Source organism: Acipenser ruthenus, chromosome 4 (assembly GCF_902713425.1).
Source record: "Acipenser ruthenus chromosome 4, fAciRut3.2 maternal haplotype, whole genome shotgun sequence".
Lineage (NCBI taxonomy): Eukaryota > Metazoa > Chordata > Actinopteri > Acipenseriformes > Acipenseridae > Acipenser > Acipenser ruthenus.
The window spans coordinates 103401671-103425393 of record NC_081192.1 but is presented as its reverse complement, the minus strand read 5'-3'; the positions used below and the strand labels follow the sequence as shown (position 1 = coordinate 103425393).

The 23723-nt window shown below is 37.0% G+C and overlaps 1 protein-coding gene across 4 annotated transcripts; it reads left to right on the top strand.

Annotated features, from left to right (window-relative positions):
- The first annotated feature begins 329 nt into the window (after nt 1-329).
- Nucleotides 330-21815, top strand: LOC117399466 (cytoplasmic dynein 2 intermediate chain 1-like). 4 transcript variants are annotated; one of them, XM_033998667.3, is made up of 23 exons: nt 332-483; nt 1257-1307; nt 1687-2233; nt 3482-3567; nt 3814-4143; nt 5310-5378; nt 6305-6397; nt 10117-10309; nt 11134-11236; nt 11574-11703; nt 12547-12658; nt 12797-12891; nt 13736-13865; nt 13953-14125; nt 15952-16114; nt 16214-16327; nt 16641-16702; nt 16986-17037; nt 17937-17997; nt 18395-18494; nt 18998-19129; nt 19994-20217; nt 21066-21815. In XM_033998667.3, the coding sequence occupies exons 1-23, from the start codon at nt 469-471 to the stop codon at nt 21238-21240; spliced, it is 3210 nt and encodes a 1069-aa protein (XP_033854558.2). In that variant the 5' UTR covers nt 332-468; the 3' UTR covers nt 21241-21815. The 4 variants fall into 4 exon arrangements, with proteins under 4 accessions (XP_033854562.2, XP_033854558.2, XP_058879288.1 ...); XM_059023305.1 differs by lacking the exon at nt 5310-5378 and having other exon boundaries at nt 333-483; nt 3814-4128; XM_033998668.3 differs by lacking the exon at nt 5310-5378 and having other exon boundaries at nt 333-483.
- The last annotated feature ends 1908 nt before the right edge of the window (nt 21816-23723 follow it).

Genomic DNA, 23723 nt, shown 5'->3' with positions numbered 1-23723 from the left:
TCCTACGATACTTTACTAAAATAAACTTCAACTTACTGTAACTCAAACAAGCTACCGTACGTCAATTTCATATACCACGAAGAAGCTTATCGTTTTCATTTTACAGTGCCAACTGTCATTTGTGACTCGGTAAATTCCAAGTCTGGATCTACATTTGGACATAACATTTGTCAGAAACGGCTTCATTGAATTTAATCGTGTTTCAAATGATTTCGATAACTGAAATTTATATGTTTAGTCTGTGGCCATAGTGACACAATGTCATCTGAATCTGTTCCTCTGTGGTCAACCGCTCAGCCTGTTGCTAAGATAACATGAACGCAGTTGCCTTGGTTTCCTAGCATTACGCAAGTGCAAAGGACTGCCTTCAAGTGTCATGGCGTCTTTTCAAATAAACAGAAATTAACTCCAGGTCCTGCGAACTGCGGAATCAGTGCATCTGAAAGAGAAAAGAACTGACAACAAATTATGCCGTCAGACAAGGTATTTATTTTAGACGTGCCCTGCGGCAAGAAGTTGCTGTTTAGATTTCCAAATTGTAATTTTTAAATAAATCAAAATAAGCTCTTCACGCAGGCTACTGTGTCATACAGTTGCAAAAAAGAAAGAAAACAAACCCAATTTCTCTGATATTATTGTATATTGTACATTGTCTTAAATATCTTATTACTAGATACGATTGATTTAATATGTAAATTCCTTATTTGAATAAGTACATTCTAATTGTGCTAAAGTTGCTGCACTTTTCACTTTTCACTTTGACTACCACTAGCATACAATGCATTTTAATACTTCCTGTGCAACAACTATTAGGACCCCACCTGGGGCCCGTAGGATTCTGGTTGGTGGTACAGATAACTGCTGCACTTCACGTGAATTTACAGTGCTTTAACACTGAGCTCACCTGAGTGAAGTGAAACCGTTGCTGTGATTAAATGAAAGAAGAGATACTGTAATATATTTGTAGAAATGTGTGTACTACCACAACATCACAATCAACTTAGATAGCTTTGTAAGTTTCTAGAGGACATGTCGGCCAAAGATGAGCCCACACATTGTGTAGAGGATGTTGCAGTAAACACCCTTTATTTTAGCAATCAAAAGTACGCTACCACATACTAGATTGTTGCAGTTGTTTAATTGAAATAACCATGGCTCCTGTATAGCTGGTCACTAAGAAAGCCTTATACCTCACATCTTAGTATGTGTTTTTCACATGTAAATGTTTCGCTGTTGATTTTGTCTGTGTGTTTTAGCGGTCCAAAGAAGATACTTGGAAACCAGACGACTTAAAGAAACATATTCATGTAAATATTCGTTTTTATAAGAACGTTGATTTTGTTTTTTAAATGGGTTACATTTTACTGCTTGCTTTGCTGTTGGTGTCACCCAGATTATGAATGTATGATTTAGCTTGAAAGATATTATTCTGTTGCAGATAACTGTACCTGCACTTACAAAATACTGAGACGTTTGTTTTAATTATACTTCTATTTTATTAACATACAGTACGTACAATTTAATTGCTAACCAAAGTTTGTTTCCATTTTATTTGGCACAGTTTGCATACTGGGTACAGACATATAAAATCTAAAAATCAGTTACAAGGCTATGTGATATTCTATAGTTTATTCTTAATATTTTAAAGAATTTGAACTATGTTTCTCTTTTTGTACCTTGTTTCAGGCAGCGAAGAGTGACAGTGATACAAAGAAAAGAGATCGACCACGAGGAGTTGAAGAGAAAGGCGCAAACGGCAGTGCAGACTCTAGAGAGCGTAGACACAGGGAGCGAGAAAAAGAAGTGGACAGAGAAAAGGAGAGACACAGGGAAAAAGACAGAGACAAGACTAAAGATCGAGACAGAGACAGAGACCGGGGAAAAGAGAGGGACAGAAATAGAGACAGAGACAAGGATCGAAGAAAAAATGATGAAAGAGACAGGGGGAAGGAGAGAGAGAGGGATAGAAGAAAAGAGGAGGAAAGGGGCAAAGACAGAGACCGTGACAGAGGAAAAGAGAGGGATAGAGAAAGAGACCGTGATCTGGAGAGGGAGAGGGGAAAAGACCGGCCAAAAGAGAAAGATATGGAACAGGATCACAAGAAAGAACAAGCCAAGGAGACGGGAAGCAATCCTGACAAGCAGCGAGAGAGGCACCGGGACCGACAGAGAGATGATGAAAGGAGAGAACGACATAGAGAACGAGAACACTCGAGACGGAAGGAAGAGAAAGGTACTGCAACCAACCATAACCATTTTAGCGCTACACTTTTGCCAAAGTGGGAGCTATGCAAAAGCCCCATTGGAGGTTAATGAAAAACAATGTTAAAAAAAAAATTGTCAGCCACAATACTTACCCCACACTTGGAGACCACTCTTTTAGCTTCATGGCACCGACGCTCTGGAACTCTCTCCCAGCTTTAGTGCATGATGCTCCCACTGTCGTTCACTTTAAATCAGCTCTCAAGACCCACTTGTTCTCTCTTGCTTTCAGTGCTCTTTAAGCCTGATATCTGTTATTAGCTGTTGTCTAAATTGCTATTTCAGGTTTTTCACTCCCATCTTATTCGTATGATTCTGTATGACGCACACATCCACAATGTTTAGAATTCTCATTCTAGCCTTGTATTTCATGTACTATGCCCTGTATTTAATGTGTTTGCATTGTTTTTTACTGCTTGTATTTCATGTACTATGCCCTGTATTTAATGTGTTTGCATTGTTTTTTACTGTTTGTATTTCATGTACTATGCCCTGTATTTCACTGTATTTAATGTATTATGCACTGTTCCTCATCTTGTAAAGCGCTTTGTGATGATGGTCCACTATGAAAGGCGCTATATAAAAAATACATATTTATTGATTGTATAGATTGTCTAACTGATTTGTAAGGTTATACCTATTGAACAGTTTTCTATTCAGGGTCGGGGTCAATTCCGAATGGAATTGGAATTTGGAATTTTTAAAACTTTTAAAAATGAGTGGCATGTAACAACATAGGAGTGAAAAACTAAAGGATTAAATAACGGATGAATAAAGAAAAACTAATATTTAAGGACTACTGTAGCTGTTAAACATCTCATTACAAAAATGCAAAAAACTAAGTTTTGAAAGCTTTGAGCCATGCTTAAGATACAGTAATTGAAAGTATATATTAATGCGGTTGCAATCAGTATTGTTTATAGTGATGTGTAAAATAAATGTGGCATTCAACCTTTTTAAAATGAGTGGAATTTCATGGAATTAAATTCTATTTCCTTTCATTCCAATTCAAATTCCAATTCTGTATCCTGACGATTTTTTCAATTAAAATTCCAATTCTTGAATTGAATTGGAGTTTACCAACACATTCGGAATTGACCCCAACCCTCTTTCTATTAATGTCAGAATAGTGAAATTATGTTTGTCACATTTGTGTTAAAGCTATGAGCATGAAAAGGTACGCTGACTCATTTTCAGCTTCTGTTTTTGTTTTTTTTAGAAACTGAAAGGGTAACTAAAGGAGAAAATGAAGAACGAGAAAGGAGGCATAGAGACAGAAGGGAAAAAGGAGAGAGGAGTTCAGAGGTAGTGCAGCATACATTGTACCAATCCCATAATTTGGACTCTGACAACCCCAGTTAGGATTGCAGGCGTATGTGTAAAAAGTTAGCTAATAAAAGCAGAGCTGTCATTTTAACTAAGAGAAATGTTGGAGGCAAGTGAATACGTTTCTTAAATTATCATTATCCAAAAATGCTAGATATGTGATTTCATGGTGAAACATGAATGCGACTTCAACTTGTTATTCTTTATTTTATTTGTGGCTCTCAGGAGTATGGGGAGTATCGCAGACAACATGCTGAATCTAAAGATGAGGAGCGAGACCGCAGGCGCCGGGAGCGCAGAGATTCTGATGTTCCTAAGGAGGACAGGGAGAAGCGGAGGAGGGATGGGAAAGAACGTGAACACAAAGCGAGAGACAAAGACAGTGAGAGGAAACCAAGAGAGAAAAGATATACTAGAGAAGAAATGCCAACAGATGCTGAAGAACTGAGTCGGAAGACAAGACAGCTCAACCCAAGGCACAGAGAGAAACAAGACTTGGGTGGAGCAGACAATGAGAGACCAAACAGAGAGAGGAAAGAGGTAAAGGATAATGAGGTGAGTGGTTATTCAAACATCAGTGGGCCACTATCCCACAAGACACCTTCAGCATCTTGTGGAGCCAGTGCCACGCCAACTCCAGGCCGTGTTGCAGGAGGGAGCCCCTAATAAATTAGCCAGTGAGTTTATGAAAATGCTAAAGTCTTTCTTTTGCTTTCCTTTCTTCTTTTTCAGTGGGATTTATTATTTAATTCCTGATGATAACACTCTTTGTACACGTATCTCACACCTAATTTATGTATTTCTTTCTTTTTTTTTGCATTATTTGTGTCTAACTCATGGAGACCTGCTTATTCTAGCTATTATGTATGGTTGGTCGGGATATCGTAACCTGTATGCACACTTCTTAAAATAAGTTCATTATTCCAAAGTTAATTTTTGCATCTTCAATACCCAGATGAAAGCTTTCTTTCATTCGTTTCTTTTTGTATTTCTACTTTATTATTATTATTATTATTATTATTATTATTATTATTATTATTATTATTATTTATTTCTTAGCAGACGCCCTTATCCAGGGCGACTTACAATCGTAAGCAAATACATTTCAAGTGTTACAATACAAGTAATACAATAAGAGCAAGAAATACAATAACTTTTGTTCAAGTGTGACAAACCACAATTCAATAATACAGCAGATAATAGTGATAGTTACATCAGGATATGATTAAATAGTGATAATTACATCTGGATATGATTAAATACAAAATACTACAGGTTAAACACTTGGCAGGTTACAGTATTCTGAAGTACAGTAAAATAGGGGGCAGATGAGAGCAAAATAAAGCACATTTAAATGAAGGGTGATAGTGTCCCAGGATACAAACAGAGGAGCTCTACAGGTGCTGTTTGAAGAGGTGAGTCTTAAGGAGGCGCCGGAATGTGGTCAGGGACTGGGCAGTCCTGACATCTGTAGGAAGGTCATTCCACCACTGCGGAGCAAGGGTGGAGAAGGAGCGGGCTCTGGAGGCAGGGGAGCGTAGCGGAGGTAGAGCCAGTTTTCTAGTGCAGGCGGAGCGGAGAGGTCGAGTGGGGGTGTAGGGAGAGATGAGGGTCTCTGTTTAACCATAGAAGGACTGGGTTCCTAGAATGCCGGCCTTTTCTGCTCTTCATAGCTAAATTAATCTTTCACTGTTTTTTCTTCTTTTTTCTCTGCTGCACAGCAAAGCACAAAAAGGCCTCAGTCAGAATGGGGAGCTAGTCAGAGAAGATTAAGTGATACAGAGGAGCCAGTAAGAAATATATTTCTATGGGATTATACATCCTGCTGTTTCTTAAGGACTGCTTGTGTACTGAAATGTCATGATAATTTCTAACCCTCAATTGAAAGTGAATATTATTCACAAACCTCCACACACATGGTAAACAGCTTGCATTGTGGAATATTCTGCATTCAGTGTATTTTCCATTGGTCTGTGGTTAAGGGTTTGTGCTGGAAACTCTTATCCAGAATATTTCATGCAGTCTTCATTGAGATTCAGGTCTGGTTAACAATTTGGCCAATCCTCTAATCCATTGAGCAGTAATTTCACATCCTCACGTTCTCCAGAGAGCTGCTCTGTTGCAAAACCACTGTGAATCTTTAAGGGAATGAACTTTATTTCATTTGTTCTATTCAGAACATACTTATAACCTTTACAGTATCTACACTGCAGAACTGCTTTCTTACATACTGTAACATACGTTAGGTATGTAATTAATAATCAACTTTAGAACGTCAGTCTGAATAAAACATTTTTTGTTAGATTAAAAAAAAAAAAAAAAAAAACTTATTTTAAAGGTTGTTAAACTATTTTGGCTGTGTCCTGGTTACACACTGCCTTAAAGAATGTTGGCATATTTGTTGAAAATTGTGGAGAAACTGCAACAACAATATTTCTATTAAGAATTCAATGTCCCCTTTTTATATATACTTGTATTACTCAATCTTTTCACAGAGCACGGTTTACATTTTGAGGCAAATGGGTTTTATTACTTGAAGTGAACCCGTCTGGCTACCAGGTGTCACTGTTGCTCTATTAAGTAAAAACATGATATTATCTTTAAAGTAAAGTTTCTCAAAGGGTACATGAAATAAATATATATTCATATACTTAATAATTTACATAACTTGTTCACCATCTTGTTTACTTTTAAATTCATTTATCATTTTCTTCAGGATGATGAAACAAAAGAGGTAGCTGTTGAGAAGCCAGTTATAGATGAGGTGCATTCTGAAGAACCAGAAGATAACTACGATGAGGATTTTGAAGTAAGTAATGAATACCTGTTATTTGTTTTAAAACAGTAGTTTTACAAATGTGCTCAATTTATAGCAGCTGCCAAAGCACTGTTGTTAAAAATAAAACACGTTTGTTGATTAATTTCACTTGCAGAATAAAGTGCGAAAGTTGCTAGTTAATATTCATAGTATTTCGTTTTAAATAAAGCCTTTGTGTGTTTCATTTTGAATAGCAGCTAATACATTTCCCTTTCACCTGTTCTGCTGTCTGCTTACTTGCTTACTTTTCCTTTGCATGTCTTTAAAAACATTTCATGCTTTGAATGGATCGCTAATTAAGAAATAGGTAACTGTTAACACAAGCAGAAAGTAATATAAGATAGATAAGCTGTTTTTTTTTGTTCTTCTAATAAATGCATATAAATGTTTGACTAGTGTAAATATTTGGTTAAATAAAAAATCATCAACGCTAAGTACTAAGTTTTTCTGCATTTGTTTTGTAAAAGGGAAAGCAAGCTGTTCAGAGTAGCAGCATAACTTGCAAGAAACCTCTAAAGTGCAACATGGGAATGGTATCATAACAGTGCCAGGTGCAAAGTCTTACTTCATTTATTTAGTTTATTTTAATAAAGCATGATTATTACATCCAAAATAGTATAATACAGTAAATGTGTAACTTAATAGTTTTATACAGCAACTCTATCAAGAATTTATACAAGACAGACATATTTTACAATAATGAATTATTTAAATATGGTCTTCCAGCTCAAATGTGTTTTTCTTTCTTTTTTATTTCCATTTTTTTATTTTTTATTTTTATAAGAACTAAAATCATGTTTGAAGGCTTTTATAGCATTTGGGTATGTTGTACAGCTATGTTCTAACCTTGTGGTTAACAAATACAAGTTATTAATATTGAATGCTGCCTTAAGCTCTTCTAGGCACAGAAAAAAACTGTATGCAATAAAATAGGATCCAAGACAACAACACACAGTGAGAAAATGTTTTACGTGACACAGCTGTAGTCAGATAGTTTTAAATCTATGATTTAAAAAATAAATAAATAAATAAATAAACCTCCCCAACACTGCCACCTGACACTGCTGCAAGTCTTGTGAGAGAGGTTTGTTTTGATGTGCAACTAAATATGGCCAGACGTGGCAAAGAAGTCCTGCGTGATTGTCCTGCTGCATTTCTCAGACAAGGACAACAATGAATCAAAGACCGCGTTGCTCGAAATCGCTTGCTGCAGCGCCGCCTACTGTTCAGAATGAACATCTAAAAAAAGTGCCTGTAAATCTTCAAAGCTGCAATTTTAATGGCAATGTTCAATTTAACATCTAACATGTAGTGCTTCTTGTTTTTAATCAGTTCAATGTTTATTAAAAATAATAATAATATTTTTGAGTATATCCCACACCCTGTCGTGCCTTATTGCTTACAGAGATATATATTAATGTTAGGTCTGCTCCGATTAACAGATTCATCGGACCGATAAATCAACTAAAGAGTTGCTGGCAGATTTATTTATTTCACAATTTAATCGGGCAGATTATTTTTTTTTGGCTGGGCATTTTGAACTCCATTCCCTAACATCCCCTGTTGAGAGAGAATGGCGCGAGAAGGCTTCCCACGTCAGTTCGTATCTGGTTTTTTTATGACACACACACACACACACACACACACACACACACACACACACACACACACACACACACACACACACACACACACACACACACACACACACACACACACACACACACACACACACACACACACACACACACACACACACACACACACACATATACATTTTCTGCAACATCCACAACGATCTTCAGTGTCTGCTGCCAGCTTGGAAAAATACGTCTGCATTTCCGACAATCAAAGCAGACTTTATTCAATTTAAAACTGTGTTGTTGAAAAAGAGAGCTTTTAATGTTTAAGTCGGATGTAGAAAGTTCATTTCAACAGAGTTGACTGTGCAGTGCAGCATTTATTTTCACGATTCCTTCAGTTGGTCTGGCATGGTTTCAAATGCATTTTACTAGTGTCACAAGCTGCGACCTATTGCGTTTTGATGTTAGTACTTGTTTATGTATACCGATTTTTACTAGTTTATATTGTGCAACATGGGTAGGAGGGCTGTTTTAAGGTCCAGTGGTTAAAGAAAGAAACAGGCTTGTATTTCGCATTCCTTAAGTTTTTTTTTTTTTTTTTTTAAATGCCGAAAACACGGAAGCCCTAAATATACAGCTGCACTGTGCAAGTGACACCCCGACAGCGCGCGAGCACTGCCTAGACACAAAACGCTCTTTACTCAGATTCATGCAGGGTGACACACAAACAGGAAAGACAGGATAGCACACACTTAGCACAAATCACTTATATATATATATATATATATATATATAGCTGCTAAAGTTCAAGTTCACTTTTTGGAGGGGCCGGCCGGGTTCACCAAGTGTACAAACAATGGCTAAGACGAGATTTATTTGTCCAAGTTACTTGCTTATTCAATAACCTGTAAATAATTCAAAACAAGGAACATACCTGGTTGTACTTTTAATGGTCAGTGCAAATGTTGACGTTACACCAGCCATTCACAGAAAGTCAACAGTAGATGTTTTACATTGTACTGCAGTCCACAGAGTTAAAAAAAAAAAAAAACTAGCTACTTCCACGCTGTTTTCTCTGTCATTGCGGTGTTCTGCTTGGCATTTAGTATGTCTTTATATCCAACATAAAGTTAAATTAGCATTTTAATGTCAATCATGGAGTTTCCATGCAAGTTTTTTTTTTTTTTTAACTCGAGACATTTACACGAGAATGTCTCGTGTAAAATGCTTTTTTGGGGTTTCCATTCGCTCAGTTTATTTTACTCGAGTAAACCAGGCTTTTCACCAGACGTTATGCAAATGAATGGGAAAGGAGGGGGTTGATATGTAACTTAACTATGCGTAAAGTACTCGTGCTGTTTTTGAAGATTACTAGTGACATTTTGTGAAAATGTAGTTTCCATACGCAGAGAACTGGTACACAAGTGCCTGTGCGTGCTTGGTTAATAATGTGCTTTACTGCTCTTGACCAAATTGTTTTTGAATTTGAGGTGGCTCGTGCTGTCAGAGATGCTCTCCTTTCTTTTAATTTGTGTTGAATTTACTGCTGTGTTAAATATTAATGATGCAAACAAATAAAACACAATCAATACGTTCATTTGCAATTTTATTTGGTCAGTTCTGAGAGGGCATCAACAACTTGGATGTTGTTGCGCTGTTTTGGGCGATCGAGCTGGCTTATGACATCCAGTTCACAAACTATATTTATTAACGTGGAGGGCAGACACGTGTTGTCTTTGGACATAGCTGGGATCAAAAAAAGGAAGGGAATTAATTGCTCTTCGTGTTTAACTTTAGCGTAGTTTTTACAGCACGGGTATTGCATAACACAGTTTGTGATGAGTGGTTTTATACAGAACTGTAAACCCACAAGATATATACAACATGACAGACAAGACACAGCAAAAAACAATAATAAAAAAAGACCGCCCGCATTAGCATTAAGGTGAACTACTCAGAAGCTAACCAATATGCCAATCTCATTCACATGAACGTGTAGGGTTTAACACTGATTCTGAACACTTGTCAAGCGTCAGCTATTCGAATAGTTTTTTTTTTTTTCGTGTAATTGTGTATTCGACAACACTGACCCATCCCTAATATAATTTATTTGTAATGTTTTTAAAGGACTATGATGATGATTTTGAGGATGATGATGATGCTGGTGATGAAGACGGAGACAAAGAGGAGGAGGAAGACATCTCTCCATACAAAAGGGCTGAGATTGAAGCAATACAAAGAGCGATGGTTGCAGAGAATGAACAGATAGGTGTTGTGCAACCAAGGAACAAAAGCGAAGAACTTGATAAACCAAAAAGAGGTGAGGGGCTGAAAACAAACATTACTCGCTGTCTCAATCTACTGGGTAAAGGGAATGTGATCGCATCTGGTTCTCATTTACAATAGCTTGGGTGTTGTCTCATTCTCTTGGGAACAAAGACTGTAGCTTAATATATCCTATCCCTGTCTGCTTATACACACTACTGTTTTAGAAGTGTGTCGCTGTAACCAGAAGCATATTGTAGCCAAGCAATCAACAAAATAGTACATAGGTGCTCCTACCTCACTTTGAGTAGGATGGTGAGATTTACAACAGTCTCCAAAACTACCTTGAACAGTGGGCCTACATGTAACTAGTGAACTCCTCATCATTGTACACTGTATATGAGTTTATACTAGACCTCAAACGAGAGCATTAATGGCACCACACATCTTCAACTGAGATCTTCCAAACAGTATTAAGGAAATTGGAAGGAAGCATTTCACATGTCTTCTTGTAAGAGCTTCTTGAGCTACTGAACCACACACGCCATGCAGCGTTCTCTGTGCTGATTCTGTAAAGCGTATTGCATTTTCTGTATTGTTTGTAGTGTATGACTGAGTCACTGTAGCATGTCTTGAAACCCCTGGCTTTTCATGGAAATATGATGTTTATCTCATTGGATCCACCCTGTGGGTAAACCTTTAGCAACACAGCCTCACAGGTGATCTACCAGGCAGTGCAATTTTGAGGATTTATGTAATGTGGAGGCATATTCTGTACATTTAAGAATACATTAACTTGTCCTGTTTAATTAAATAAATGATTGAGTGATTTTTAAAAAAGGTGCATACATTACTGTTCACTATTTTGATATATTGAAGATTCGACAGACACCTACAACAAGGGAGCGCAACGTGGCAAGTTTATTGACTTTGTGGCAGCAAAGCATCGAGAAGTGAGCCAAAACGTAGCCTGTAAGCAGAAGTAAGTTTTAAAAAATTACACCAAAACTGTTTAATATCAAATGATATACCTGCCTTGAAACCAAGGCTCGATCACAACAAAACAAACAAAAACTGTGATAAAAAAACAAGAAATGGGACATTGCCCTCAGTAATTGCTACTTCTAGTTACATGAATAGTTCTAATGTTATTATAACCAAATGTACGTTGTAGAAACTGCATTAATACATTGAAATGCTTCTAGGGAGAAATAGTGTTCAGTACATAAGAACATGACAGTGTGTGTCTGTGTGTGTGTCTGTGTCTGTCTGTGTCTGTGAAAGGCTTTAAGCCCTAATCTGTTCTCTTTGTGTTTCAGAAAGCGCAGCACAGCTTTGCTTCGGCTGATTGAGCTTGACTTCTCTGTCAGTTTTTCCCTGCTGGATTTGCCACCTTTAAATGAATATGACATGTACATAAAAAACTTTGGAACAACAAACACAAAACAGGTGCGTATCCCACTCCAAAGTCATGAATGTTTTTTCTTCTTCTTTTGTCACAAGAAGTAGATTCATGTTTCTGATTCGAAGCAACCACAGTGGGTGGTAATTTTAAATGAGTACATCAGTTTAAAAAAGATACTCTGACCTTTTTTTAATATGCTTCATATTGTTGTACAAAAAAAACTCAAGTTGAGGGAATAATCAAAGTTGCTTAAAGTCCAAAGCACACATTAAGTGCAGATAAAGTACTTTTTTTATTATTCATTTGAATTGTAGCTTTCACCCTGGCCTGCAATCATTATCCCCTGTGTGTGTGTCACACTTTCGTGCTTTACATGTATCTGGAGATGATCCAATTGTGTTGAAACAAAGTTAAGACATTCTATAGCACAAGTTCTTGAGAATATCTCAATCTACGTTCATAGTGTACATTTGGCACACTTGAATCTTTACTGAGGATATTATAGGTCATGGTAACTTGCTTTTGTAATGATACTGATGACACATTTGCTGCTATGGCTGGGGATGTGTGTAACATAATTAGAGTATTATGAAACCATAATATGTTTTGTGATATTGAGGACGGAAGCTTATACACTGCCATGTAATTTCATTGTCCAGAAGCAGAACAATGCCACTTTCTTTTGTTTATATATCTGTATTTTTCAGTTTGAGAAATGTACTTCTAATATAAAAATGAATAGAAGTCAGTAAAGCTAGATTCAAGCGTTTGGCATTGTCAGCAGAAGTGTGGCGTCTATTTTTTTCAAGAAACAGTAATTTTGATTTGGATTGTTGTGTTACATTTTCTTCTATAAATATGCTATGACTGCAACGGTTCTCTCCCAGGCATATATACAGTGTAATGAAGATAACACTGATCGAGATAATCAGACAGAGGAAATAGAAAGGGTTGAAAAATGGACGCAACATCCTGGAGAAAGCAGTGTTGTGTGTGCAGGTGAGGACAAATACAAAAAGCCTGGGCTTTGTTCAAAAAGTGTGAAAAGCAGCTGTTGATCTGTATTGCACACACAGCTGTGTTGTTATGTAACTTTTTATTTCAAAATATTGACCTTTTTCTTGTATTTCAAAACAGGTCCCAGTAGCAGTAATGAATCTTCACCAGATTCCATGACTAAACTGAGTATTGATTCTCAAAGGCTGTCAGCATTTCTGCGGTCATCGTCTCAGGTAGATTGTTACAAATTATCAGTAATACTGTGATAATTACCTTCACCAATTTATACATTTGATTGGAAATGTCTACCAAGTGGTCAGACACTTGAATTGCTTTTGTTTAGCTGGGTTTATCAGATATTACTGCCTGTAATGATACAATTACTTGCTGATAAAAAGTTGTTTAAAACTAATGTAAGACACTGATGTTGGTATTTGTAATTACATTTTTTGCTGTCATTTATTAACATTCATGTGACATTCTGTGACCAGAAAACGTAACTTATTAAACCCTCAGACTCCTCAATCATAATATCAATTTTAATTTGTGTTTGAAATTTTATTTATAAACCATTCCGTTTTTTTTTGTTTTTTTTTAGTTTCAGGACCTAAAATGCCTAATGCCTACTTTTTAAAAAGGATTTATAATAAAAATGAGAACATGAATTTACATGGTTAGAGGGACTGAGAATGATAATTGGTGAAGATAATAGGAATTTGGTGCTCCCTCTGTTTAAATATAAATAATTAATATTTCACACATTACAGCGATCCAATGCAGAAAAACATGCATTGAGAATAATCAGCTAAGGTTTGTATTACTGCGAATTACATGAACATTTTACTGAAAAAACAGTATCCTGCATCAAATATTTATTTTCCCTTTTTTAATTAAAGAATCCAGTATAAATCATGAATTATGCATTCTGTGACTGGTATAAACAAAAGATTTTGGCCTGCATGAACAGAAATTGAAGGCAGTGGTCAAGGGGATTAGTCCGTGGGATATCTGCATTTTCTACACACTCAAGTACAAAATTTAAGTATAATAAATGGTAAACGTTCTGCTCTTTCTAAGGTTATTGCTGTTTTACTAGAAGAAGACCGCTCAGAAAAACAGTCTGGTCAGAGTCTCAGATCTCAGGCAGCCAGTTTATCAATCAGTGATGGAAGCTTGCTGCTCAACACCAATCTACCATTCCTGCTTGGTAATAATTTCCTTTTATGGTGTTACAGTCTCTCTTCGTAGAAGTTCATTTGATTTAGAATTCCGAATATTTGTTCCTTTTTATCAGGTCGGGAAGTATGTGGACTACACTTCTCGCATGTACAAAGGCAAACAATGCTTTCTGTGCACAGTCCATCAAGAAAGCCCAGTGCTGTTCAGCTTGACAGTAAGAGCATCGTGTGTGTGTGGAACATCTGGGAGCCATCAAATCCACACAAAGTGCTCATCTGTGAATCGGAGGTGAAGTTTTGCTTGCAATTAAAATTATTCTCATATCGGTCATAATAAAGACTACGATTTTGTCAAGGAGGTCACGAAAATCGTGAATTTGAAAAAAAGTCAGTGAAATCTTGGAAATGGATGTAAAAACACTTTTGATTAGGTGCATCCTTTATTTCCTTTAAAAATACAGCATAATGCACTGAATTTTTTTTTTTTTTTCGTGTAGCAGATACGTGTACCTCTATAGGTCAGTGAATGAGATAGCTGAGCAAGCAAGAATGTAAATTGGTGACAGCTAAAAAATTGTGAGATGTTTTCTGTACAGAAGAACAAATGCATCGTAGAACAGAAGTTTACCAACTTACAGAGGCTTTCTTTACAACATGCTGTTTGTTTCAGAATCGTGGAAAACTATTAAAGCCTGGTTCATACAGCACTTCTGTTGTAGATGAATGCGATAAATCAGGCGCAGACAGCTCAGCTGTGCAGTTTCACTATTTGCTGTACAAGACGCATTGTGTCACAGCCCTTTTGACTGCTCAAAGTGGTCACAGCTGTTGTTCATATAAACACAATACTTTAAATACAAACTGCATTTGCGCAATTGGATACATTTACATTTAAGTAGATGTGCTGAGTTTGTACCTCTACAAGAGGAGTAAAAAAAATCCAAAGCGACCTCATTGCTCCGTCCTCTCAACAGTGAACCGAAAAAGGATCATTTCAAACATTATTTAGCGATGCGTGCATGTGGCAGTGAGAGAGATTTTAGGTATTTTAGAATGACAGATGAAAGGTTTGACGATCTGTTAAGGCTGTACGCCTCTCCAAAAAAGACTGTAGTGAAATCTATTTTAATGTCAGCTGATTCACCAGTGTAATAAATGAAATGACTGATTTGACATCCATTATCGACTTTTCTATTTAAAAGCTCTTGTGTATGTTGATGTCGTTAAAACTACATTATTTGGTGAACTTTCCATTAATTCTTGGTTTTTTGCCACACCTCGACCGTGAAATGTACTAAAAATTACCGTGCCAAAATCGTAGCCTTAGTCATAATCACTTGCTTTGACTAAGTAAGGTTATAGATATGAAAATTATTATTGTTATTATTATTTTTTTTCCCCCAAAATCAGTGCATTAGAAAATTATGGTGTGATTTTTAAATCAATTAAATTATTATTTTTTTTAAAACGAAGGCTAGCTTTTATGCTTTCAGTCGTTACAGAAAAAGTTTGAGGGAAAAAATAAATAAAATCCAAAATATTTCTCTGCAGTGCACATGTCCCATTACTGTACCCGTCACTGCATTGGACATGTCCCATTACTGCATTGCACATGTTCCATTACTGTACCCATCACTGCATTGCACATGTTCCATTACTGCATTGCACATGTTCCATTACTGTACCCGTCACTGCATTGCACATGTTCCATTACTGTACCCGTCACTGCATTGCACATGTCCCATTACTGTACCCATCACTGCATTGCACATGTCCCATTACTGCATTGCACATGTTCCATTACTGTACCCGTCACTGCATTGCACATGTTCCATTACTGTACCCGTCACTGCATTGCACATGTCCCATTACTGTACCTGTCACTGCATTGCACATGTTCCATTACTGTACCCGTCACTGCACTGCACATGTTCCATTACTGTACATGTCACTGCATTGCACATGTTCCATTACTGTACCCGTCACTGCATTGCACATGTCCCATTACTGTACCCATCACTGCATTGCACATGTCCCATTACTGCATTGCACATGTTCCATTACTGTACCTGTCACTGCATTGCACATGTTCCATGCATTACTTTGTTCTTGCAGATTCAGTGCTGTTGCTTCAGTCCTGGTAAAGCCATTCTGGTGTTTGCTGGAACTGTTGATGGTTCAGTGGTGGTCTGGGATCTCCGAGAGCACTCCACTTTACATTATACAATGAGGATTGGGAATCTGGACTGGACTCTCAGATATCCTACATTTTCTACTGGTTGGTAGACAAAGTAGCTATACTGTGTCCATGGTTTAAAGATTAGGAGTGATTAGAATACTGTATTTTAATAACTGGTTTAATTATCTGTCACTATAGATGCCATCCTAGCGACTTCAAGCCACTTATGTCCTGTAAGGGCTGTAGAACCGGTGTCCGCTAACGTAGCTGAAGGTCAGAGTCAAGGATTTTCCCTACTGTCATCTCAGGAAGGTATGTATATACATTAGGAAATGTACACTGACTGAACAAAAACATTGAGAATGTAAGTCAAATAGAATTACTGTCTTTTTTATGCTGTGAGTAGCTTATCCAAATGTGAGTTAACTTGGTTACTACAACGTAATTGATCAGAAATCAGGATATACATATGGATGAGTCTGGATTCACGCATGTCACACTTGCATTTTGCATGTACATGCTGTGGATGTAGTTCATGGTGATGATAACTTAATTTACAGACATGGCGAGGGTTATACGATTTCTAATATAAATGTATTATTATTTTTTTTTTTTACTGATTCAGAAACTTTAGGATTATCTTTCCAGTTAGCATCTCTTGATGAAAGTGGACTGCTTAATCTCTGGGTGAGTTTGATTTTGTTTTACATTATATCATAATTGGTATAATTGTCTGGTTTTACTGACCTGCATTTTACTTTTCTTAAGGGATTGGTATTGTAATCCAGATTGACTACAGGATATATTAAATGAGACATGAAAATGGTTGGATTTTGTGACCATCTAAGATGTGCAGTTTTTCAATGAAGTTGGATTTTATAAAATAGATTGATTTTTTGGTTTTAAATAGATTAGGTTTTATTTTACTTGATGTTGAGGGAAATGTTTTAAACTGATTTATTTTTTTAAGGTTGTTATGGAATTGCCTAAAGCTAATCTTGCAGGCTCACAACATGATTTAGGTGAGTAATTGTATTGGCAGTAATCACTGAGTTTAATAAAGTTACAGTAATACTGATAGCCAAGCTTGTAGTCGTCATCTTATATATTTACAAAGCCAAGTGCCTTTTACACCCATAGAAGGTGAAAATTAAGACGACAAGACGACTGCACACCCTGGAGTGTTGTTGCACCTATACATTTATATAGGGTTCCCGGTTTTCATTGTTTTTATTTATTTATTATTACATTTCAGTGTTTATTTCTTAAATATTTTTTTTTATCTTTTCAGATTTGTCAAAATCTAGTTTTCTTGGTTACATTTCAAAACCACCAACATTTCATTCAAATTTTCTTCTTCTCCGTTAGGATAAAGAAATAATAAATACAACTTTCAGTACCTACAGCAGAAACAGAAAACAACAATTAGTCTGTAGTAATTGTACTCCTTAGTGTCTGAAAAAGAAACTGTACTTTCACTGCCAGACTTTTCCCAAACAGATAGGAAGTTAATTCTACTAGAAGCTACAGTAGCAGACTAGCTTTCTAACATTCATTGTATAAGTAAAACATAGTGTTCTATTCGGTTTGTTTTTTTATGGATATTAACTTTAGCTTAATTTTCCAAATGACACCTGGCAAAGCATGGGGTTTCATTACCTACATGACCACTGCTTTCATTTTAATGAATTCACTGGGATTCCATTTCTCACACCCAGCATGCTACTTTTATTGCTGTCAAATTGTCTAGCCAACTTTAGTTCCTGGAGCATCATTGCAGTAGAGTTTAACCAAAGCAGTTAGAGAAGCTTTTCTGTTAGATCGTATGAGTAGATAACCCAGAACAATCACTGCTGTTTTCATTCACTGAATTACTAGTTTGATTGGTTTACGAATTGGTTTACTTCATTGTTTCTTTTAGGTCTCAAACCGGGTGGGAAAGTAAAACTGCTACATAGCTCTTCAATCAATATCAACAGCAGGTCAGACTTTCTTAAGGTTCATTCATAAAATGTGTGTTTTTCAAAGTCAGGAATATTAAGGTTGTTGTCAGTTGATGTCTGTTGCACTTTCAATCATTGTCAACAGTGATATTATATCACCAACCTGTCAAATGAATACAGTAACTATTGAACCAACACTGATGAAGTAACCATTTGAATCTCTACTGCCTTGTGCTGATGAGGAAAAAAAAACTGCGGGAAAGAGCATGGACCCCAGCAGTCACCACACACACAAAAAACAAATGCAACATTAATCAGTTATTCATTTAAGCAACAGATCTCCACAGAAGCTTGCCAGCTATTCACAGACATATCTCTACTACTTTGGCAGTACCAACCTGTTGATCATAGGTTTCTTCTTCTGTAACTTTACCAGCTCTCTTCCAAGAGACACTTTTCAGACGGCGCCTTCCCAGGCACTGATGGTCAAATTCTTCCCTTCTGATTCCAATCATTTCTTTATTGGCACAAACATGGTAAGTGGAAATGGAAGCCTTGTACTGTACAGCAGGTAGCAGAAACAGTTCGGTCTTTCACTGAAATGGGTTTGTTGATTTTTTTTTTTTACATGGGTTACAACAACTTGGACCAACAAACTTTGCGCAAACCTGCACCGACAAGCATTTAAAGAAGTGTTGATTTTAGGACCACATTTGCTCTGTTTATTGTGTGTGTTTTATATTTTCCCAAGATGCTTTATTCAAGGTAAAAGTTACTTAATTGGGCCCTTCGTCTTTTCTGAGATACAACACATGAATATTATTCCAGGGGTCAATCTTGGCTGGGGTTGACAGTGAGAACTGCATTGACCTTGGCAGCCCTGTGGTTTGCAGAAGAAAATCGCTTGGGTTCGTTCACATTATCCCACTTCAACAACCCTTACCGGTCAGGTGTCCCAGGTTGGATAATCATATTCATTTGATATAACCTACTACCTTGTTTCCTTTACCTGTATGTACCTTTTCAATATCCGTTGCAGGGTTTAGTGAGCCATGGTACCAGACATGGTTTACGAGTGCCACCAAAGTCCTACAACTCACAGATGACTGGGATCAAACCAGTTCATGTCACTTCTATTGATTTCTCTGCTTTTGGAGATCCAGTATTTTTGGTAAGATCATGATTTCTTAGCTTAGTATATAGTTTAGCTGAATATATTTTACATAGAAACTACAGCTTTTTTTGGGGGGGGGGGGGGGGGGGGGTATCTATTTCATTAATTATTTGCTATCCTAGATGCATGTAAACCTACAAAATGCTTTTAGCGAGTGTTTAAAAAGTGCGCCATTCTTTAAGTAGAAGGATACATTCTCATTCTCACTGACAATGCATATATAGTCTTTGTTAGATCAGGAGTTTATTGCCTTTAACATTTGCCTCCATCATATTAACATCTGTGGTCATCAAAAAATAAAAGAGCAGTTCTGTGTGTTGAATACTTTGAAAGACCCGACCTCTGAAACATGGCCCCTTTGCAGTGCTCTTTTCATCTGTCATGGACACCCATCCATTATAGGCCCATAACTTAAAAAATAACCAGATTTGAGAGCCAACTTCTAGTTTCTGTATATCAAAAAATATAATAGTTTATTAATATAATTATATATAATAATAATAATATATTTATTTTTATATAGCGCATTTCATAGTGGACCACCATCACAAGCGCTTTACAGAGGTAGGCTGTGAACTGTGCATTATATGCAGAGTCACTTACAATAGGACATTGATTTAACATCTCAACCACAGGATGGAGCACAAGGAGGTTAAGTGACTTGCTCAGGGTCACATAGTGTGTCATTCAGAGGCAGAGGTGGGATTTGAACCAATGACCTTCTGGTTACAAGCCCTGGACTTTAAACACTGGACCACACTGCCTCCTAATATATATTATTAATGCAACCAAAAAGCTAAATGATATGCAGTTGTTTGGTATACTGTACTGTAACTTACAGTTTTGGTATTTATTTTTAAGGTTGGCTGTGCAGATGGGAGTATAAGATTGCATTCAACAACGACTGAATACCCCATCATGGAGTGGAACGGTAGCACCAACGGAGAGCCTATAATCTCTGTGCAGTGGGCTCTGACAAGACCAGCAGTGTTCTTTGCATTAGATGCAGCATCCTGTCTTTATATATGGGATTTATTGGCGAACGATTTCCAGCCTGTAATAAAAGAAAACAATCAGTCGGATGAGTAAGTGATAGTGCAGCTTATTTTAACGTTTCTTTGTTTTGCCTGATTAACAAGTCAATCATTCAGGAGATTGTCCTTTATAAGATAATTTAAGGTTTTGTATTTTCTAATTTACTTTGTTCTCAATTCACAAAGAATTACATCCTTTCAAATGTATGGTCTGATTGCCTAATCTGATTGCTCTCTCTATAAGTGTTCATCATATTCCAAAAGAAAATCCATTGGTAGTTGCAATTTATTCGAGCTTTGTTTGTGTACATGATCTGTTATTACTATGTTGACATTTATATTTACTTGGGGATGAGATTATGATATCCTGGGAAAGCCCATAACATTCTAAACCTTTTATTATCTGGAGAAGCGCATATGGTATTATCATTATTTAGTTTATCAATAGCAGATTCTAGAGGTATATGGGGAGGAGTTGTCCGCACATCTGTCCATTGGTATGTCACACATGCATTGTTGCATATATCTGACATATTTCTTTATAAAGGATATCTTTGATTTATTTCTACGATACCATGCTCAAGTTGTATCCAGTTCTAATACAACAATGTGGATTACTTCTGGTTGAATCATTGGCTCTGCATTAGTTTGAGTCCCATTTTTAATCATATTTGTGTTTGCTGCTGTCATTATATTAGGTGCATTAAAACTGCATGAAAGTAAGGTAAAGTTAACATTAGTTTTTTTGTAAACGCACAAGATTTATTTTATTTTAAAATCTTAAACGTTTTTTGTGTGTGTGTTTTTTTTTTGTATAACAGTGTAATAGCCATTCTAATCTGAATCAAGAGTGTCTACATGTCATTTACCTAGACTTTTGTATATTTCTTTTTTTACAGAATTACAACTATGTCCGTCTTTGGTGATCCTGGGAAGCAAAATTCATTTGCAGGGATATCGCTTGCAAAGCAGTCTGGGAAAATAGAGATTCACTACTTAAACAAGCAATGGTCTGTGCCGAACACAGAAGAGATAGAAAAGCTGCACGATATTTTGAACCAGTCAATTATATAATTTCATTAAGCTTTTTCAATTGGCCTTATTTACAATTGAGAACATGAATGACATGCTCCGAGAGTAGTCTGTTTTTTTAGACTACAGTAGTTAAACTAGCTCTCTTACCAGCTTATCTCTGACAATCCTGCACATTTCTCAAGGGATCTACTGTATAAACAAAATTGCTTTGCACCCTATAACTTTGTATTATGTACAAATCTAAATATTTATAAAATACAGTACCCTGTAAAGTAACCGATTTGATCCCATTCTTATTTATAGATATTTAAAGGTATTTAGGTTTAGTCTTGCAAATCTTATTGGATCATCATTTAAAAACTGTTAGATTAAATTGACTTCATACAGTAAAGGGAGCAGAAAAAATATACTTTAAGGTGGAATGTGATTTTAAATGTGGAAAATAAGCCAACTGAGCATCTAATTTAATAACAGTAATTTACAGTTCATTTCTTTTTGTCTTTCTATGTGTATATAGTTTTTTTTTTGTAAATTTGCAATAAGCATATTTTTATTTGTATGGTGTTTGCATACAATACTTCTGTAAATACACTAAATAAATGATAATCAGTGTTTACATATTCTTGTTTCCCGTTGTCCTCCGAAATGTGTGCCATTAGCCGCCTGCTTTTTTACACACTGCAGACTCACCATGCAGCCACCCAGAACTTCCCCCGGGCAGTGCTCAGCCAATTGTGCGTCGTCCCCTGGGAGCTCCCATCCTTGGTCAGCAAAGGAATAGCCTGGACTCAAACAAATTGGATAATTGATTTGATTCTGACAAGCATTCGTTAAATTAATGCAACCTCCGTAATTTAGGTAACAGCTAAGTGACATAGTACACAAATAAATTACACACAAATAAGCATTAGACAGTCCCCCCTTGAAATAAAATGTAAAAAGTTATTATTATCAGTATTTATTTCTTAGCAGACACCCTTATCCAGGGCGACTTACAATTGTTACAAGATATCACATTATTTTTACATACAATTACATTATTTTTTTTACATACAATTACCCATTTATACAGTTCGGTTTTTACTGGAGCAATCTAGGTAAAGTACCTTGCTCAAGGGTACAGCAGCAGTGTCCCCCACCGGGGATTGAACCCACAACCGTCCGGTCAAGAGTCCTGAGCCCTAACCACTACTCCACACTGCTGCCCTCCTATCCTCATACCTTCTAATGTTGAGTAAGGCACTGGTGTAGGTGCTAATGTCTCCATTTTATACCACTTAAGGTTGCAATCTCATCCTTATACAGTGGATGGAAAGACAATTCTTTTTAAAACATTTTTTAATATAAATTTGGAATGTCCAATTATTTTCTCTCCGACTGTCTCATCAATTTAGAATGTCCAATTATGTTTCCTCACCGCAACAATTCCCCACACAGCTCAGGAGAACTGAAGGTTCAGTGGGCGTCCTCCGATCCCACGACCGAGCCAGCTTCATACGCCCAGGAGCTCGAGAGCAGATGTCAGCGAGCTATCGGTCTCTGGAGGATAAATGCCAGCCCTGCAGGTGTGCTTGCAGACGTCTGGCCAGCAGGGTCCACTGCAGCGCGATGAGGAGAAATCTCCCTAACCTGCAGGAGCGCCAGAGCCAATGCGACACACACCACGCAACCGTGCTTTTACCAGGGTGAAACACCGGCTGGAAAGAAAATTTTAAAACAATTAAATGGGGATACGTTGTGGTAAAAGTTGGGCAATGCAAGTCTGCACTTGAAATAAAAGCAAATACTGGTGGTACTGGGTAAACGTTCTGGCAGGGATTGAAAACCCCTATTTTAATGAGAGCACTTCCAATCTCTATTGCATATTTGTGTCATTAACAAGTGTTATAGAAGTACAAAATAAATACCGGAAATACAAAATCAACAAACGTGCTAATGTTTCTAGAGCAACTAAACCTGCCTGTGATTGATTTTTAGCAAGCATTTGAAAGAACAACTTAGCACGGGTCTGAGATATCACAGTTCTCTTAACTAATGTATGTTTCAGCACGGAGAATCCGCTATGAATGCATGTCAATGAATGAATGATGATGATTGCAATTGCAGATGATTTATGAGCTGTGAAGGGTGCTCAGGGCCCGATGACTGTGGTGGATTTGGCCGGAGGCCTCGTTCGTGGGTGCTCGACGGCTACCTGCGCAAGGCCGGCTGGAAATACATGAACAGTTACATGCATCCCAGTGCTTCAGATAAGAAGTGGCTATGGGCCACCTCCCCCCAAAAAGACTAGGCTGCCAAACCATGAATGGAAATGATAGTAAATAATTAACACGCTCCACAGTGGTGTCCAAATATTGAAATTAATGATAATCAGCAGCTGAGACACGGCCCGTCCCCCAGAGCATGACTGCGCTGGAGGAGAGAGCCCAGCCTGTCCAACCCGACCACTCACCCTGCAGAACTAAATACGAACCGCTCAGCACTCAGGTAAGGAAAAACCCCCTACTCACGTATTCCTCCAG